This window comes from Furipterus horrens, unplaced genomic scaffold, assembly GCF_987537825.1.
Source record: "Furipterus horrens unplaced genomic scaffold, mFurHor1.1.pri manual_scaffold_2, whole genome shotgun sequence".
Lineage (NCBI taxonomy): Eukaryota > Metazoa > Chordata > Mammalia > Chiroptera > Furipteridae > Furipterus > Furipterus horrens.
Genome location: NW_028327172.1, coordinates 159933832 through 159955260, shown reverse-complemented (window position 1 = coordinate 159955260; position 21429 = coordinate 159933832). Strand labels below are relative to the sequence as shown.

The window sequence follows — 21429 nt, the reverse complement described above, 5'->3', positions numbered from 1 at the left end:
TAATGTACAAATTTAACATGATTTAACACAAAAATGTCACAAAATTACATTATGAACTTTAGGAGGCTAAAAATCTCCTTGTCTAGAGTAAGAACAATGTCAAACACTGAACAATCAAGAACATAACATACCTCTTAGTCTGCAGAGAACAAATGAGATAAAATACTATGCTGACCTAGTAACAGCAAATTGAGATTTTTAAGACCCAAAAATAAATGGTTAAATTTTACTCCTACATGCCCAGACAATGTTCTAGAAAATACATACTAAACATTTGCTAGAACTTAAAAGGTGAAAACATATATAAAAGTCCTAACTTCCCAAAACCTACTACTTTTTACTTTGATATTAACCCTTTACAAAACTTTAGTTCTTTCTAAGAAAAGGTATACTGACTTCTTCTTCCAACAACAGAATAATGGTAGGAAAAAGAAAGTGATTGGTTCTTTCTATATCCATCTAATTGGCTTTCCTTTTCTTGGTCTGTAGACAAGAAATTCTAAATAAATCCTAATAATATAACTAAGTTATCAAATTGTTGGTAATAAGTAGAGGTTAGAATTGTTTTTATTTTATACGTCACTTACAATTCTAATCCTGCCTGTTCGGTTTCCAAAGGCTGAATTCGTTCCAAGACGTGGGAATACTGCACATTTGCTTTAACCCAGGCAGCTAAAGGAGCAGCTGCAGTACTGGCACGCTTAGCATTCTGAAAAACCCATCAGAAGTTACCCAGCATATTAATATAAAATAAAAGCCAAGTTAATTCTAGTATATTACTTAAGTATTTATTTAATAAATTATACTCCAAAAGGAAGGTTTTGGTTTATAGTTCAATGAAAACAAAGAAAATTGCTATTTTTGATTAAGGTACTCCTTACTTTTGCTTCAAAATCTTTTTGAACCTCATATAGTGATGTTTTATTGACATATTATGTGGTCTATTTGTCACATTAATAACGAGTATGTGTTTGTCCACAACAATGTCCAAGCATCAATTCTCTCTCTTTTCTACATAAGATATATCTTTATTAAATAAAAGCAATTTTCAAACCATGGTTACTAGTGTAACAGAAGATGTACAAAACATTTTGCGTAAGGGGTCTAAAAAAAAAAAAAACCCAGAATCATGGAATTTAAACTATTCACTGAAATTAGATACAAGTATCCTAATACAATTATATAACAAGTACACAGGAAGAACTAAAAGCATACTAAGCAAGTTAAAACATGATAGGCTAAGAACTTACCACTGACAGTTTTTTTTAGACTCTGAGATTCAAAAACCATTTATGATAATAAATATGCACCCCCCACCTCCATCCTGGATTCTAGTTTACATAATTTTGCTGGTTAATGCTTTCTACTTGTAATATGTATAGCTTATTTTTAAATTTTAGTTACTAGATAATCTAAGTAATTGATAATAACTCATTACTTTTTAATAAGAATATTATATAGTATGAAAAGAAAATTTATGGCATAATTCTTAAAAATTACCTTTGGATCAAAAGATCCTTTATTTTTAAAAAGAAGCTCTTCAACACTCTCTCTTATTTCCTTTGGAATATTTCGTGCATCAAAGGTTGCTATGTCTTCTCTCACACCTCTTTTTGCAAGAAAACTAAAATTAAAGCACATTACTTCAAATGAAGTTAAATAAAATTTGTTATTTCTTACAAAAATATCAACAAAATGGTTATGCAATAGTTTTAATTTATTAGCTAACAAAAAATAGGGGACTGAAGTATGTAAGCTTCAAATAGACTATCCATTTTATTTTTAATAAACAAGAAAGAGCTCCAAAAAGATGCACAACAGTATTCCTAGTATTCTTTGAACAACCTGGTGCACTGAAATACAGGAATTATAATCCTGTTATTCTGCCCACATCCTTGTATGTGAATTACTGGCTACTCTTATGTTCTAGGACATGTAAGAAATTTTTCTGCTTTCTAAGATTGGTATTTAAAGTGTTCTCTGAACCTAAAACTCCTCTCCCATCTCCAGATAGAAAAGAACTTTACCATCAACCTAAATCCTAAAATGGAATTGAATACTACAATAACATTGCTGTAATATAAAATCTGAAGCTGCATTATTGCATATTTGTTACTCCCAGTCTTTCGCAGTATACATTTCTCTTGAATTATTTATGGGGTTCTCACCTCTCTGTCTCTGCCAAGAGTGCAAGATGCTCTCTGTACTGTGTAAGGAGCAAATAATCCAAATTATATTAATTGAGAAATTCTTCAAGATCTTAAGGCCTTCCTATTCTCCTCTTTTGACACTTTTAAAAATAACTTACGGAGGAAGAAAAATATAGATCTAGATATATGTTACATAGAAAATCTTGATATATCAGGGCGAACTATACAACTAGGCAGTTAGGTGAAGTTTGGTTTGAGAAACAATATAACAAACATTTTAAAATGTTAATATAAAGGAATGTATAATTCACTGAAAATAATAATTTTTCACAAATCCAAAAACTTACCTTTTCATGCTCACCCAAGACATATCAAAGATACCCATCAACCTTAAAACTCCTTCAAGAATGTCTCTGATTACATCAGGTGGCATACGCAGTGAGCGAATTTCTGAAAGAGACTCCGGCTTAATATTTCCAACGGCTAATTTCGCTTCATTCACTAGAGGCTAAAAGACAAAACAGAACCAGAGACATGGAAACATGGAACAGAAGGGCAGCTGCCATAGAAAATGGGAGAGCGTGGAAAGAAGGGGAGGGGACTAGTTAAGAATATGTATGTTGACCCATGGACAATGGTGTGGGTACTGACTGTAGGGGTGGGGGGCGCTGGGCGGAGGAGGGCAGAAGGGGGAAAGCTGGGACAACTGTAATGGAATAAACAATAAAAATAAATACATAAACAGATAAATTGACAAAAAAGGATGTTTTTATTTCAAAAGATATACATAAAAATTATTAATTCATCAAAATTATCAAATATTTGTAATTTTTAATAAAAATGACTATAGTTACTGACATGCTTTATCTTCCTATAGCAAAGTGCTTTAAAACACATAAAGTACAAAATGTTCACGTTGAGAAAGTAAGAGTCCTTGCCACCATAACTGCAACTTCTAATCTTACTTTGTTTTGAGACAAGTTTCCATTTTCAAGGCTCTTTACATTCTAGAACTAGTTAGTAATTCAGTCCAATCTCTAAGGTTTGTCTTAATTTAGCCAAAGCACATTTTTCCTCTACATTCAAACAACATGATTCAAAGAAAACAAAGATTATTTTTTAACTATGATCAGTTAATTTCTTACTTCTCCTGGGAGACTTTCCTTCTTGCTTCTCTTTTACAGATAATATTTTAATTAGAGCCACATTTGCTAATACTATTAGAAAGTAACTTCAGCAAATAATGTTTAAAGTTTTATACACAACTGGTAGTCAAAAATGTAAATGGTTCTTATAATGTTTCCATTTTTAACTTACCTGTACTTCTTTCAATTCATCATCAATTTTGTTTTTTCTTTCTTCAATTTTAACAACTTCATCTGCTATTCTGAGCTTTAGTCTTTCAAGTTCTGTTTTTTGCTCACTAGCATCCTATAAAAATATGTAAATGGCATTCTGACAAATTTTAACGCACTCAATATTTAAAAGCATGATGTCAAAATATGAGTTACTTTTAAATAACATTTTCTATTAAATGCTTTTCTAATGTTGACATGTTAATTTCTACAGTGCCTGGGAAACCAATGCTACAATTTATCCTGTATTTACTATCAGAAAGTTCCTATGTTTTATTTAATTTTTTTGAACAGCAAAGCACTAAATGCTTATTATATAAAAACCAAATGAGTCAGATATGCATAAACTAGAAAATGATCATAATACACATTTAACACTTGCAACAAACGACCCAGAGAGGTTTAGTACTATTATGCTCATTTCATAAATGAGGAAACTAAAAATGAAGTCTTCTATAATTACAATAGTAGAGAGTAGTAATTCTTAGAGACTATATTATATTAAAAGTTTGTGTTTCTATACCTTATTTTAGAAAACAATTGAAATCATGACAATAATTCGCTGGCAAATATATGAACAAAGTTAGTAAAACTTCAAAGAAGACTAAATTATATACTAATAACACATGAATTCTTTGCTCATGAATGCAAAAGCAAGGGTCCTACATATATAAAAATGCTTTAATACTGTGAATGTTTGTATTTGGTTTATTTATACTAACAGAAAAACCAAAGAGGCAATTTGTCAAAAAACCTGTCAAAAGCCCTTGTAACAGTGGTTCTCAACCATATTATAATCATTCAGGGAGCTTCAAAATTAGCACCTAGTGTCCTATTGCCAAATATGTTGATATACTTAGAATCTGGTTGCAACTAGGGCACAGATATTTTTTTTAAAGACTTCCCGGTGGTTCCAACTTATAGCCAAAACTGACCATCACTGAACCAACCAAATTTTTCTTATATCCCACTCTTATCTTCAGGTACCTTACACCATCATCAGCTCAATCGAATTTTTACATTCCACAAGCACCTCTACCTTTGTATCTCAGCTACAATTCCTAAACAGGGAAAGCATTTCCTCCATTTCCACAAATCAAAATTATCCTTAAAGGCCCAGCTGCTGAATTTCTTCTATTAACATTTTCTTCTAATTGAAGTTATCCTTTTGTGAGTTCTAATTGCATTTAATTTATACTTTCCTTATGTCACAAGCTTTAGAAGTTGCAATTTGGTATTTAAGCTGTCTTTCTAGAGTGTACTTTTATTTTTCTTTTAACAAAATAACAAACAGAAATGTCTGCTATTTACAATTAAGCAAAATTAACTTAGGAGATGCACACTGATTCTTCTGTCAGGCAATACAACTAACTACAATGTTAGAAAAATGTCTTCTTAGAATATTCCAGAGAAAAAAGTATTAAAGCAATGTATATTACTAATATTCACTGGTCTGAGAGAACACAAGCACACGTAGTGTTGAATATTTTTTTTGTAAATATACAACTATTAACAGTATTATATTTTAGCCTTCACTTTTTTCATATTTCAAATTATTCTTTAAAGGTAAGAAGCATTTGACAGGTATTTTTAACATTCAAATTGACTTGCTGTTTTAAATAAATATTTATATTAATTTAGTTCCAAATTAACCTGAGAAAAAAATTATGCTAAACTTTTAAAGTATGAAAATTACATTTGATTTTCTGATATATTACTTATCAGGTCAGAAACTCAATAAAATTATCTTGGAAACACTGAATGTGTACATAACCATCAATATCTGGAAATATTACTGCCTTTGAAAATTTTCTGTATGCCAATGAATTAATTTTGATGTATCAGGTGAAACGTCTTTTTGATTAAGTAATTCAAATCAGTCCAGATAACCATTTTGTGAAGCTCACAATATATAATTCCCCTTTCCATATTCAGATTTCCAATGAAGATGACCAGACAAAAAGAAAAGCCTTTTATGTTTATAGTGAGAAGAAAGCAAAATATAAAATGATATATTAAACAACCCTCCTGAGAAATAATATAACAGAGAGGAAAATGAGGTCCTGGCCAGGTGGCTCAGTTGGTTGGAGTGTCATCCTATGCAACTAAAGGTTGCTGGTTCAATTCCCAGTCAGGCAGTGCAGCTACCTAGTTTGTGGGTTCAATCCCTTGTTGGGGTGTGTTCAGGAGAAAGCTGATCCATGTTTTTCTTTCTTTCCTTTCTCTCTCTTTGCTTTCTTCCCTTTCCTTCCTTCTTCCTTCCTTCCTCTCTCTCTTCCTCCCTTTCCTTTCCTTCTTCCTTCATTTTCTTTCTTCTTCTTTCCTTCCTTCCTTCCATTTTCTGTCTCTCCCCCTCCCTCACTCGCTCTCCAAAATTAATAAGCATATCCTCCCATGAGGATTTTTTTAAAAACTCAGGACAAATAGGAAATACAGTTGACAAAATTTTTACGTGGACCAAAAATATAAAAAAGAAAACAGGTTGGAAGACAGGAAGCTCAAAGACAAAATAACAAATATTCCAAAAATTAAGAACAAAGATATAGTGGGAAATTATCAAGAAAATAATTTAAGGAAATTACCCAAACTGAAAAATAATAATAATAAGTTTTCAGGTGGAAAGAACCCACATGGTGTTCAGCACAGTGAACGAAAATAAATAAACCTAAATCAATGCAAATGTCATAACTTTCAGAACAAGGAAAACAAAGATATAAGAGATTTCAAAAGATTAAAAAAAAAAAACAGCTCACATCAAAAAGATTAGGAATTAAATAGCTTTGAATGTTTCAATAAGAACAATTGAAGATGGAAAAAATGTGACTATAACATCAATATCTGGAAGAAAACGTATCCCAATCTAGAGTACTATTCCCAGTACCCAACCAGCCAACCAAGGACAGAGCAGAATGTTCATATATGTGCAATCTCAAGATATTTCTCAAATATCCTTTCTCAAGAAGCTCTTGTAAAACAGACTTCACAGAAACAAAGGAGTAAACCAGGTGGTGAAGAAGTATGATCCTATAATGGCAGCTGTGACCAGGCAGAGAGCCATCCATTCAGAATGAAACTAGTCAGGAGACTACAAGAGAATGCTATAGGTGGCTGATGAAAATTATAGAATACCTGATGCTTTTTGAAGTCTCACCGAATTTTTTTTTTTTTTAAATAGGTAGTTCATGGACTCATACCACTACCCTTCGTGACTAGCAGAGACTGGCTGAAAGGTTACTTTTTCAGAGAAATTAAGTCAAAGAATTTCTGAATTTGGGATTGCCAGGCACAGTTAAAGACTAGGACAAGGCCCAATACTGAAAATAAGGGGATTATATTTTTTGGCGACTAATGATGCTATAATCATCTTTTCATGTGTTAACTGACTCTTCACATGTCTTCCTTCATAAAGAATATGTTTGAATCTTTTGCCCACTTTTAAAATTGGACTGTTGGGCTTTATTATTATCAAGTTAAAATACTTTCTATATTGTGGATACATGTAATTCATCAGATACGTATGTTCTAAATAATTTCTCCCAGTCTGCAATTTTCCTTTTAATTTATTTCAATGGGCAGTAGTTTTTAATTTTGATATAATCCAATATATCACTTTTTCTTCTATTTTGGTATTATATGTAAGAAATCTTTGCCTCACCCAACATTATAAAGATTTTCTATGTTTTCTTACAAAGTTTTATAACTTTATACTATATATGTAGATATATGATCCATATCAAGTTAATTTTCATTTAAGTTTTAAGGTAAAAATCTGGGTGTTTTTTCTCTTCACATGGATATATAAATATTCCAGCACCATTTTTTTTTTTTAAGGCTGTCCTTTCCCCATTAAATTGGTACTTTTGTATGAAATCATTGACCATGTATGTGCAAGTCTATTTATAGACTCCACAGTGCTCCAATGATCTATATCTCTATCGCTATACCAACAGTGCCTTGATTACTGTAGCTTTATAAGTACTTATATCATAAGTCTTCATATCATGTCTTCTAACTTTATTATTTTTAACAACTTTTGTGGCACTTAATTAAGATAGATGCTTTTTGAAGTCTTGTAAATACATGCTTTATATTAGTCTTGTAAATATTTTATCATTATTTTTGCAGTTATCCTCTTTTTTTAAAGTATATTTTATTGATTATGTTGTTACAGTAGTTCCAATTTCTTTTTCCCCTTTGGTCCACTCCACCCAGTACCTCCCTTCCCTTCAGCAGTCCCACCCCCCCTTAGTTCATGTCCATGGGTCACGCATATAAGTGCTTTGGCTTCATTCTTTCCTATATTATTCTTAACTTCCTCCTGTCTATTTTGTACCAACCAATTATGCTACTTAATCCCTGCACCATTTCCCCATTTCTCTCCCTTCCCCCTCCCAGCTGATAACCCTCCAGATGATGCCCATACCTATGATTATGTTCCTATTCTGGTTTACTTAGTTGGATTTTTTTTTTATTTTTTAGAGTCAGTCGTTGATAGTTGTGAGTTTTGTTGTCATTTTAGTGTTCATAGTTTTGATCTTCTTTTTCTTAAATAGGTCCCTTTAACATTTCATATAATAATAGCTTGGTGATGATGAACTCTTTTAGCTTTACCTTGTCTGGGAAGGACTTCATCTGCCTTTGCATTCTAAATGATAGCTTTGCTGGATAGAGTAGTCTTGGTTGTAGGTCCTTGCTTTTCATCACATTGAATACTTCTTGCCAGTCTCTTCTTGCCTGCAAAGTTTCTTTTGAGAAATCAGATGAAAGTCTTATAGGCACCTTTTTTCTTGCTGCTTTTAAGATTCTCTCTTTAACTTTCACCTTTGGCATTTTAATTATGATGTGTCTTGGTGTGGTCCTCTTTGGGTCTGACTTGTCTGGTACTCTCTGTTCTTCCTAGGCTTGTATGTCTATCTCCTTCACCAAATTTGAGAAGTTTTCCTTCATTATTTTTTCACATAAGTTTTCAATTTCTTGCTGTTCCTCTTCTCCTTTGGGCACTCCTGTGATTTGGATGTTGGCACATTTAAAGTTGTCCCAGAGGTTCCTAAGCCTCTTATCATCTTTTTCAATTCTTGTTTCCTCATTCTGTACTGGTTGACTGTCTTTTTCTTCCTTATGTATCAAATTACTTATTTGAACCCCCGTTTCCTTCCCTTCACCATTGGTTTTGTGTGGCTTTTCCTTCATTTCACTTAGCATAGCCTTCATTTCTTCCCTTACGTGTCTGCCATACTCAAGCATATCTGTCAAGCCTGTGAGCATCTTTATCACCTTTGTTTTGAATTCTGAGTCTGTTAGGTTGGCTATTTCCTTATCGCTTAGTTCTCCCACTGGAACTCTGACCCGTTCCCTCTTTTGAGCCATACTTCTCTGCCTCCTCATCTTGACAGGCTCCTGTGTTTGTCTGCCTCAGTGTCTTAGGTAGAGCTGTCGCTCCTGATATGTTGTAAGGGGCGGAGCCTTAGGTATTCGTCAGTACAGGGCAACACCTTTCACCCCGTTGTGGTGCTGTATGTGGGGGAGGAGTCAGAGAGGGAATAATGCTGTTTTCATAGCACTCACCCCTTTTTCAGGCATCTCTCCCACTTCTGTATGGGGCTGGTGCTCTCTAGCTGTTGCCCCGGCCATCTTTCCCAGAGTGGGTGGGTCTGCGGATGTTCTAGGACTGTGGGGACCCTTCAAATAAGCAGACTCTGCTGAGAGACCAACAGTTTCTTCCTCCGTCCCAACCCTCACTATTTTGCACAGTCAGAAACAATGAGGCTTTATTTTCCCTGGTGCCAGCGCCATGAGCTGCGCGATCTGGTGAGGAGCTGGGAATGTTCCCCAGGTGTCCCTCCCCACTTTTTAAAATGTGTAACTGCACTTTCCACAGGCCTGCTGGTGCTGCTGCTGCTGTCACCACCACACCGCATCCTCTTTGCCTGGGCTCCGCCCCTCCTACCTGTCTGGATGAGTGTTTCTTCTTTATATCTTTGTTTGCTGGACTTCCATGAAGCTTAATTTTCTGGAACTTCTGGTTGTCTCTAGTTTTGAGGTAGTTGTATTCCTTCTTAATTGTGGAGGGAGACCCAGCATGTCTGTCTAGACCTCCATCTTAACCAGAAGTCCACCGTAAATATTTTAGTTAATTTAAATAAAAGAGGCATCAGGCTTGAAGTTAAATAGTCACCAACATTGAGAAGGGCAAATATATTTAAGACATAATCAAGATAGTACAACTAACCAAATTTAATAATTCATTAGATGTAAGAACTGAGAAAAAAGAAGTCTAATATGATTCATAACTTCTGTCTTGAATTATTAGCTACACTGTGGTGCCATAACCCAAGGAAAGGAATATAGGAGAGGAAAATTATGGGTTCAGTTTTGAATCTTTTTTAAATTGTAATGCTCATGGAATTCAAAAAAAACATATCTAACAGCTTATTAGATATTTGAGTTTGAAGCTCAGAGGAGGGATTTAGGCTGAAAAACAAAAAAGGAGGATTTGGTAGGGGTCAGAATATAGTTCATAGTAAAAAGTAAGGTAAAGTGCAAGATCACCCTGAGAGGGTATGAAGACATAAAAGAATACCTGGGCAAAAAAAGAACTCAAGAGGAATCTTTTAAAGGGTTTAACAAAAGAAAGGCAATGACAAAAGGGAATATAATCAAAATATTAAAAATATCGTGAAAATATAAATACAATAAAGACATTTTGTAAATACCAAGAAAATAAAGGCAGGGAAAACCCCTTTAGCCTGAAGGAGATAATTTTAAGAGAAATAAAAGAAAAAAATCAACTAGCAGAGGATAAACAAATAATATCATTTATAGACAAAGCTATATATAGGGTTTAAATAAATTATGATATGGTGAATTGAGAATAAAGTTAAGATTTTTTTAATCAAAATAACATGTCACAGACTACAGTATGATCATTACCACAGGGAAATGGAAGAGGTAGGAGAGTGTAAAGGGAGGATAATTGGTGATAGAGACATGATTTGGGATGGTGAATTCACAATACAATCAACAGATGATGTGTTATAGAATTGTATAACTTAAAACTATATAATTTTATTAACCAATGTAAACCCAATATATTCAATGTAAAAAATTATGGAAAGATACCATGCTCTTCCACAAAAGCTCAAGTTCACAACACTATCAGTCTGACTCTCCATAGATAAGCAGTATTCTTTAACTCACGTAACTAAAAATGTTATTTCTCACAATCAGGTATAAATGGTTTTCCTATTGTTCACATTTTTGTGTTCACTCTAAATATTACCTGCATTGATACTGTGATCTCTTGAAGGGCAGCATCTGCTTCATCTTGCTTTGTTTTAAGTAAAACACTTTGTTCTCCAGCTTTTCTGTTCAATTCATCCACAAGAGCTTTAGCTTCATTTAGTTTAGATACACCAGCCTACATAAATAAAATATTGGCAATATTTTTTAGAAAAAAAATCTATACTAACGCAGTAAAGACTATGAGAATCAAGCAAAAATGTACATGTGCACATATAAAACATTCACAAGATAATTTAGTTTTTTCTCATTGCTACTTATACTGATTTCCTCAATTATATACACATTAAGATGTAGTAAAACAATCCACTGAGGCTTAAAAGAAAAACAGATTTTAAAACATCACAATAAAGCTGAGCTCTGACCGGCATGGCTCAGTTGGTTGAGCATCATCCTGCAAAGCAAAGGGTTGCCGGTTTGATTGCTGGTCAGGGTACATGTCTGGGATGTGGGCCAGGTCCTTGGTTGGCGCCCATGGGAGAGGCAACTGATCAATGTTTCTCTCACACATTGATGTTTCTCTCCTTCTCTTTCTCTCCCCTTTCCCTCTCTCTAAAAATAAATAAATAAAACCTTTTAAAAAATTAAAGCTGAACGGATCAACATATATTTGATAGGTTAAACACTGGGTTTTTACCCACTGCATTATATGGGAAAGAAAATAGAAAGAAAATAAAACTTAGTAAATTTTCCATGTTTAAGTCTCATAGACAGGTTAAGAGAAATCAAGGGCTACCCTTCTTATACTGGATAACATTTGGATTTGTCTGTCCAGTATCTATATTTTTATAAGACACTGCTGGGCTATCATTCTAAATGTCTTACCAATTCTTTGGGTCATTTGAGGCTGGCCTGGCAATTATGGTACCCCATCCTACTGCCCGTGAATAATCCAAGCGATGGACATGAAAAATATTCCCTTTTTTATATAGTATGAGTTGGGCATTTTTGTCAGAAGATTTGGGGAGATAATAATGGCAAAAAGAAATGTAACTAATATTTACTGAGCCCCCAACATAGAGGACAGGCATCATGCTAGTTCTGTGAATATATACTTGATCTAATACACACACACAACCTCTGCAAGTTTAAGTGATTTATCCACAACATCAGATAGAACTAAATCAGGAAATTAACCCTCCCAAAGCATGTAGTTAGTGGCTTAATATAAATAAAAGTGAATCACTAGAAAGAATAAGATAACTGTCAGCTGAGGTAAATCCTAGTTTATAACAAACAGAAGCTAAAACTTTGGAGAAGTGCTCTCTGACCAATTTTAATGCCACATTAAAGTTTAAACTTCCAATAAAGAAATGAAGGAAGGAAAATGTTCAGAAGGTACTGACAAAAATAAAATATTTTTTATAAAATATAAGTTTTAATGTTAATTATAAAGCATGATCTGGGATATTATGTTTTAATTAATAACATCTATTTTTGAATTTGTAAGCTATAAAAGCATAAAATTACCATACAGTTAAGGAGAGGAATAATTATTGAATAAAAAAAAATACAAAACCATTACTACAATTTAGTAGGTAATACAGGAACATAAGTGAGTTTGTTTTGAGGCATTTAATATAGTACAATATTTATTTATATTAAATATATGACACAGTCAACATGGATTGTTGTTCTGTATATAGATAAAATAATTCAAGATTACCAGTATTATACCTGCAAATGACTCTGTCTTTTTAATAATTCCTTTTTCTTGCTGCTGCTAATAGCAGAATACACATGTAAAAATGTCATGTATCGGCTTGGTGTAGCACCATATGCTTTACAAGATTCATGGATTAATAAAAATGATTTTAAAAAATCAGGATCAACTAGAAAGAGACAGAAAACAAAAATGACTTAATATATGTATAATCGATTAGAATTAGAGAAAATTACCTTAACTATATTTAATTCATACCAGGTTCTTCCACCTATAAAACTATAAATATGAGATACCATCGTTATTTAAAGGTACACAGACATTCCTAAACATCAATTCACAGCTCCCGTTTCCTTATGAATTTTGAATTATTTAATTTCAGTGACCTCTATCTTTCTATTGTTACATATTTCCCCTGAACACTTTTATTTCTGTAAGAAAGATAAATCTACAGGTTGTCATACCATACAAATTAACTGAAACAACACATGTGATCCAGAAGTAAGATCAATAAAAACTGCTAAATGGAAAAACAACACCAAACTAAGTAACACCTATCCACTTCCATTTGACACAGGTAGAAACTGGATTTCAAATTCCAAAAAAATAAGAATACGTTCATATTAAATCCAACACATCCATGACAAACACATCACCTTCCTCTCACTGCTGCAATCTCGTTCCCCTGTATTCCCTGTGCCAGTAAATAAAATCAATGTCTAATGAATTTCTAAGTCAGAAACCTAAGGAAAATTCTTGACTCCTTCCTTATATGCTACAGCCATTGTATAATGAATTCCCCTTTACATTACCTCCTGTTAGCTGCCCAAATCCATTTCTTCCTCTTAGATTATTGCAATAGCCTTCTATAGTGGTCCAATTGCCTTTGGTTTCTCCCTACACCAATCTATTTTACAATAACTGAACAAAGAGGTGGGCCCAGAGATTTCTGTTTCTAAAACAAGACTCTGGTTATATCAATGGAACAGAATAGACAGCCCAGAAATCAATCCACACATTTATAATCAATTAATATTTGACAAAGGAGGCAAGAGTATACAATGGAGTAAAAACAGTCTCTTCCATAAGTAGTGGTGGGAAAACTGGACAAGTACAGGCAAAAAATGAAACTAGACCACCAACTTACACCAGACATAAGAATAAACTCAAAATGGAAAAAAGACTTAAATGTAACTCATGAAACCATTTGATTCCTAGAAGAAAACACAGGCAGTAAAATCTCAGACATCCCAGATAGCAGTATTTTTACAGAACTGTCTCCTAGTGCAAAAGAAACAAAAGAAAAAATAAACAAATGGACTATCTCAAATTAAAAAACATCTGCACAGTTAAAGTCACCATCTTCAAAATGAAAATGAAATCCACTATGTATATAGGAGAACATTTTTGCCTATGATACATCTGACAAGGGTTTAATTTCCAAAATATATAAAGACTTTACATGACTTTATACCACGGAAACAATCCAATTAAAAAATTTGCAAAAGATCTGAAGTTAGTTCTCCAAGGAGGACATACAGATAGCCCATAGACATATGAAAAAAATGGTCTGCATTTCTGGCCATCAGAGAGATGCAAATTAAAACCACAATGAGATGTGAACTCATACCTGCCAGAACAGTTATCCCCAATAAATCAACAAACAAGTTCTGGCAAGGAGATGGAGGAAGGGGAACCCTACTGCACTGTTGGTGTGAATGCAGACTGGTGCAGCCACTGTGAAAAATGGTATGGAGTTTCCTCAAAAAATTAAAAATGGAACTGCCTTTTGACCAAGCAATTCCACTTCTGGGAATATATACTAAGAATCCCAAAACACCAATTCAAAAGAATATATGCACCCCTATGTTCACAGGAGCATTATTTACAACAGCCAAGATCTGGAAACAGCCTAAGTGTCCATCAATAAATGAGTGGATAAAAAAGCCATGGTACCTTTACACAACAGAATACTGTGCAGCAGTGGAAAAGAAGGAACTCTTTCCTTTTGTGACAGCATGGATGGACCTAGAGACTATTATGCTCAGTGAAATATGCCAGTAGGTGAAAGACTGACATATGATCTCATGTATATGTGGAATCTAATGAACAAAATAAACTAACAAGTAAAACAGAATCAGAGGCATAGAAACATATAACAGACTGACAGCTGTAAGAGGGGAGGAGGGAGCAAGAGACTAGATAAAAGAAGGTGAAGCGATTAGTCAAAGAACATACATATATGACCCATAGAAATGGACAACAGTGTGGTAATGGCCTAAGGGAGTTGGGGGGCTGGGTGGAGGAGGGCCAAAGGGGAAAAACTGGGACAACTCTAATAGCATCAACAATAAAATATAATTTAAAAATAAAATAAAATATCTCAATGACCCTATATCATGCATAAGTTAGAATTCAAATCCCTTAGTATGACATGGAAGGCTCCTTGCTACCTGACCCTGCCTACCTTTTCCTCTTCATCTAGTACTCTACTATTTATACATCCTATGTTTCAACTGTCTGGGTTATTTAGAGTTCCATAAAAGTTCCTGTTTTATTTCTCAAGCCTTTTCCATGCTAGTCACTCTAAAGCGAATACCCTTCCCCAAACCGCCTGTCCGGGTAATATTCAACTCCTACAGTATCTGCCTGTTAGAAGTTTCAGTTTCCACAGTACTTTATAAAAACTTCTACCATCACTTATCTTGCTACGTCAGTTTTATGTTTATATAGAACATAATTCTTGGTATCATTAGACTACAAACTCCTACATCATCTCTAGCACCTAAAATAAAACAAGTTCAATAAGTATGTGATGATTAGATGGTTATATAAACAAATGAATGTATGGTAAAAGGAAGTATAAGCATCACGTTGAAAATTAATTTAGAACTGGAGAATATAATGAGAATATTATACTTAAGAAAATATTATGCTCATACTCAAATAATATAATAAAACTTTTTCAGGTGTAAATAGAGTGCAATAACATATATAGGTAATAAAATAATATGAAAAGTTTAGGCTATTAGCAAAAGACCCCAAATAATATAAGAAGGCTCTTCAGATCATTTGGGTCAAATATATAATTATTACTTTCTTAAATTCAAACAACAGATATTTTGTTAGGTCTTACATGAAATGACATAAAAACTTACTTACAAATAAAGAGGGCTTTAAAGTATAGTTTTCATCAAGAGATGTAACTTTCTTAGTTTTATATTATTCAAATTAATAATCACTGTGAATCCTTAATGGCTCTGTAACATCAGATGACCCTTTCACAATTAAAAATCAGTTTCAATCAATTTCATCAGAATTACCTGTGTACTTCTTCTTTTCATCTTTTCTTTTTCTGTCACCATATTTTTCTTCACCACCTGTTTCACTGAATAACATTTCAGGTATCTAAAAAACGAAGAGCAACTCTTTAAGTCGTTCAAGTAAATGTAATATCAGAGGCTAAAAACTTTCAACACACACACACACACACACACACACACACACACAAAGTATTAATTGCATTTTTCTTCTAGGATTTGTTCCAGACCAAAAGAAAAAAATCAATATATCCATCTTCAAAAGACATTATTTCCTCAACAAGATTTTGACATATATTAACCATTAACTGATTGTAAATTAATGACATTGAGGGACTTAAAAGACGATTAGACTTTAAAATGAAGGGAAGTACTATTTGGATTAAATTAGAAAATAATCACAAATGCCAATTACATAATTAAAATATCTGGCATAAAATTTAAAAAATGCCTTTGTGGCATAAAGGGATAGTAAGGATTCTTAGCTTTCTTGAATAAGAAATAACTGAAAGTAAATTAAAACAATTTAATAATTGATAATTTTAAAAACTATCTATTATTTAGCTATAATAAGGTTTTTGCCACTATCACAATAAAGAAAATAAAGTCTCGGTGACTTCCAGCCAAGACGGAGGTGTAGACAGACACGCTGGGTGTTCCTACACAACTAAGAGAAAATACAACTACCTCAAAACTAGAAACAACCAGAAGTTTCAAAAACTCAAACTGCATGGAAGCCCAGAAAACAGAGATATGGAGAGAAAATACTCATCCAGACAGGTAGGAGGAGCAGAGAGGACAGACACAGTGTGGTGATGGCAGCAGTGGCAGGCCGGCAGAAAGTGCAGTCACACATTTTAAAAAGTTGGGAGGGACCAGCACCGGGGAAAATCAAGCCTCACTGCTTCTGACTGTGCAGACCAGTGGGGGTTGGGGTGGAGGCAGAAACTGCTGGTCTCAGCAGAGTCCGCTTGTTTAAAGGGCCCCCATGGTCCTAAAACATCCACAGACCCATCCACTCTGGGAACAACAGGCAGGGCAGCAGCTGGAGGGGCACCGTTCCGGTGCGGAAGTGGGAGAAGTGCTTGGAAGGGGGGGCAAGTGCTGGGCAGGTGGCATTGTTCCCTCTCGGACCCCCTCCCCCACATACAGTGCCACAACGTGGTGAAACAGGTCACCCTGTACTGATGAATCCCTAAGGCTCCACGGAGCGACAGCTCTACCCAGGACGCGAAGGCAAACAAACACAGGAACCTGTCAGAATGAGAAGACAGAGAAGTATGGCCCAAAACGGGGAACGGACCAAGGTTCCAGTGGGAGAACTAAGCGATGAGGAGATAGCGAACCTAACAAAGAATTCAAAACACTGGTGATAAAGGTGCTCACAGGCGTGACAGAAAAGCTTGAGTATGGCAAACGCATAAGAAAAGAAGTGAAGGCTATGCTAAGTGAAACGAAGGAAAATTCACACAAAAACCAATGGTGAAGGGAAGGAAACTGGGGTTCTATTCAATGATTTGGAACATAAGGAAGAAAAAAACAGTCAACCAGTGCAGCATGAGGAAGCAAGAATTGAAAAAAAATGAGGAAAACTTCCCAAATTTTGCAAAGGAGATGGACGTACAGGTCTGGGAAGCACGGAGGGTCCCGGGTGAGCTGGACCCAGAGGGAACCACACCGGGATGCATCATGACTGAGATGCCAAAGGTGAAAGATAAAGACAGAGTCCTAGGGACAGCAAGAGAGAGGTGGACAGTTGCCTACAAAGGGGTACCTATAGGACTATCAGCTGATTTCTCAGAGGACACTTTGCAGGCAGGAAGGACTGGCAAGCAGTATTCAATGTGATGAAAGGCAACCTGCAATCAGCATTACTCTATCCATTAAGGCTATCATTCAAAATTGAAGGGCAGATGAAGTGCTTCCCAGACAAGGTGAAGCTAAAGGAGTTCATCATCACCAAGCCATCATTATATGAAATGTCAAAGAGACTTACTTAAGAAAAAGAAGATCAAAACTATGAACACTAAAATGACAACAAACTCACAACTATCAACAATTGAATCTAAAAAATAAAAACAAAATCCAACTAAACAAACCAGAATAGGAACAGAGGCATGGGTATGGGGATCATTTGGAGGGTTATCAGCTGGGAGGCGGGAGGGGGAGAAATGAGGAAATGGTGCAAGGATTAAGAAGCATAATTGGTTGGTGCAAAGTAAACAGGGGGAAGTTAAGAATAATATAGGAAAAGATGAAGCCAAAGAACTTATATGCATGACCCATGAACATGAACTAAGCAGGGTGAGATTTCTGGAGGAAAGGCGGGTACTGGACAGAGGGGAGCAAGGAGGAGAAAAAATTGGAACTACTGTAACAACATAATCAATAAAATATACTTAAAAAAAGAAAGTCTCATAAACAGATAACAATTATTATAGAAAACATTATAATCTTATAGGATTACTATTTTAACATATAGAAAAACTCTTAGTTTCCCAGGAAGAAAATAAAATAATAGAACTATGAATTTTTACAAGAAGCCAAAAAGCTTCAATTCCTATTACCTAATAGGGTTAAAATTAATAGCAAGAGAAAGCACAAGTAATCCAGGTAATCAGGTAAAAAAAATTGTTTTCTGAATTTCTCAGATTGAATAAAAGGTAAGCCCAATAATTCCTGAAGTAATGGAGGGTTTGAAAGTGCTGTGATTCTCAAGCTAGAGAATGTTTTCTTTTTCTAAAATTCCTTCTCTGATTTCTGACAAAACACTTAAGCTTCCATGAGAATATTTTAAATTTATACTTTAGGCTTTGCTTGTCTTCACACTCTCCTGGTTTTCCTCCTATTCTCAAGCAGCTCCTTCTCAGAATTTTTGTGGGTTCCTCCTTTTCATTTCAACTTCCTAAAGTTAAAGTGTCCCAGGCTTCAGTCCTTGGATCTAGTCCATCTTTGGGCAACATTCAGTCCTTTGATGACATCATTCAATCTCATAGTTTAAAATACCAACTATAGTCTGATAATTCTAAAATTTTTATCTTATGTATGCCTGACCTTTCCCCTGAACTCCAGATTCATATATCCAGCCTCAACCTTGCATCTCAATTACCTGACATTTCATATTCAAAACACATAACACAGGAAAGATAAGATTTTTTTTGAAAGAGTTAAATTTTAGTTTAAAAATATGCTAAAATTATTACTGTGATGCTTTTATAAGGTAACTTTGCTAGGTTAGTGAAATGCTTCTTTTTCTGGTTAATTTTGGTTTTTATATTTTTTAGTATGTTTTACTGATTATTATTACAGTAGTCTCACTTTTCCACCTTTGCTCCCCTCCGCCCTGTACATCCCTTCCCTTCAGCAATCCCCCTTTTAGTTCTTGTCCATGGGTCATTCATACAAGTTCTTTGGCTTCTCCATTTCCTTTACTAATCTTAACATCCCCCTGTCTATTTTGTATCTACCAATTGTATGTTTTAACCCCTGCGATTTTCCCCCATTCTCCTCCTTCCCCCTCCCAGCTGATAACCCTCCAAATAATCTCCATACTTATGATTTTGTTCCTGGTCTGCTTGTTAGCTCAGTTTTTTTCTTTTTTTTAGATTCAGTTGTTGATAGTTGTGAATTTGTTGCCTTTTAATGTCCATAGTTTTGAGCCGCTTCTTTTTCTTAAATAAGTCCCTTTAACACTTCATGTAATAATGGCTTAGTGATGATGACCTCCTTTAGGTTTATGTTGTCTGGAAAGCACTTTATCTGTCCTTCCATTCTAAATAATAGCTTTGCTGGATAGAGCAATCTTGTTTGTAGGTCCTCACTTCTCATCTTTTTGGATATTTCTTGCCAGTCCCTTTTTGCCTGCAAAACTTCTATGGAGAAATCTGCTGATAGTCTTATGGGAACTCTCTGGAGGTAACTCTCTTCTTTCCCTCTTGCTGCTTTTAAGATTCTCTCTTTAACCTTTGGCATTTTTATTATGATGTGTCTTTGTGTGGTCCTCTTGGTGTCCAACTTGTTTGGGACACTCTGTGCTTCCTGGACTTGTATGTCTATTTCCTTTGCCAAATTAAGGAAGTTTTCTCTCACTATTTTTTCAAATAAATTTTCAATTTCTTGCTCTTCCTCTTTTCCTTCTGGCATTCCTATGATTCAGATGTTGGCACATTTGGAGATGTCCCAGAGTCTTATTCTATTCTTGTTTTTTTTTAATTCTTAACTTTCTGCTCTGATTGAATGTTTATTTCTTCCTTATGTTCCAATTTGTTGCTTTTAATCCCAGCTTCCTTCTGTTCACTGTTGGTTCCCTGTAGATATATATTATCCTGATCACCAGTGCTTTGAACTCTGTATGTGATTGGTTGGCTATCTCCGTTTCGTTTAGTTCTCTTTTTTGGTGTTTTGTTATATTCTTTCATTTGGGCCATATTTCTTTGTCTCCTCAACTTGGCAGCCCACCCCCCCCCCCGTGTTTGTTTCTGTGTATCAGGCAGAACTGCTTGGACTCCCTGTAAAAGGAACCTGTAAATTGTGTGGGGTTGAGCATTAGGTAATTGCCAGGGTGGGGCAACCCGTTTGACCACTTTGTGGATCTGTGAGGGGTCAGGGAGGTCAGAGAGGGGGCTGTGCTGCCGCTTGGCTTCAGTGGGTTTGCAATTTCTAGTCACTTCACTCACTCCTCATATGTGGCTGCTGCCTTTCCAGCTGTTGCCCTGGTGTTAAATCCCAGAGTGGGTGGGTTTGCATACATTTTAAGACCATGCAGGCCCTTTAAGTGGAGCTTTCTGAATATGTAGCAGTTTCTTCTGCCGCCCAAATCTCCACTGGTTTTTACAGACAGAAGTTATGGGGACTTATCTCCCTACGCTGGAACCCTGAGTTGTGCAGTCTGGCCTTGGGCTGGGATTGCTCGCTCCCAAGGTATTCCTCCTGATTTTTATCCATCACATGTGAATGTGGGACCACCTGTGCCCATCCTGCCTCCGCCACCTCTCCATGCCACACCCCATCATCTTGCCTCTCCATCCATCTCTGCATCTCTGCCCCTCCTACTCGTCTGGATGAATGTGACTTCTTTAAGCCCTTTGTTGTCACATTTCCATACAGTTCAATTTTCTGACAGTCCTGAGTATTATTTCTTTTAAGATTTAGTTGTAATTCCTTTTGTGGTTGTGTGAGGAGGCAGAGCATGTCTACCTACACCTCCATCTTGACCAGAAGTCCAGTGAAATGCATATATTTTTTAAAATACAATAAATATCTTGTCCTTAAGAATGTAATCTTCAACTTAAAATTCTCGACACAACTAAACTATAACATCATACAAGAATATGAAAAAAAGTGTTATCTTCAAATATACAAGACATGTTCAGTGCCACAATTAAGACAATTATTATATCAAACACCAAAGGGAAGTTGGGAAACTTAGTAACTTCTTATGTGGAATCTAATAAACAAAGTAAACCAGTGAACAAAATAGGACTAGAGGCATAGATACATGGAACAGACTGACAGCTATGGGGAAGCAGGGGACTAGAAGAGCTTAGGCAAAGAATATATATGCATATATGCTAAGCCAATGGACACAGAAAACAATGTAGTGTCAGGGAGGCGGGTAGTGGGGAAAGGAGGAGAATAGTGGA

General features: G+C 35.1%; 1 protein-coding gene across 1 annotated transcript in view; it reads right to left on the bottom strand.

Moving 5' to 3' along the window:
* Positions 1–21429, bottom strand: part of LOC150019825 (cytoplasmic dynein 2 heavy chain 1-like) — a 287287-nt gene that overhangs the window by 169829 nt on the left and 96029 nt on the right. The window contains exons 53-59 of the mRNA XM_090266701.1: positions 15791–15875; positions 12482–12636; positions 10785–10922; positions 3468–3581; positions 2498–2658; positions 1501–1624; positions 588–709 (exon numbers count right to left, since the gene is read on the bottom strand). Of these exons, the coding sequence (XP_090122827.1) occupies positions 588–709; positions 1501–1624; positions 2498–2658; positions 3468–3581; positions 10785–10922; positions 12482–12636; positions 15791–15875 (899 nt within the window). The remainder of the gene's footprint in view (positions 1–587; positions 710–1500; positions 1625–2497; positions 2659–3467; positions 3582–10784; positions 10923–12481; positions 12637–15790; positions 15876–21429) is intronic.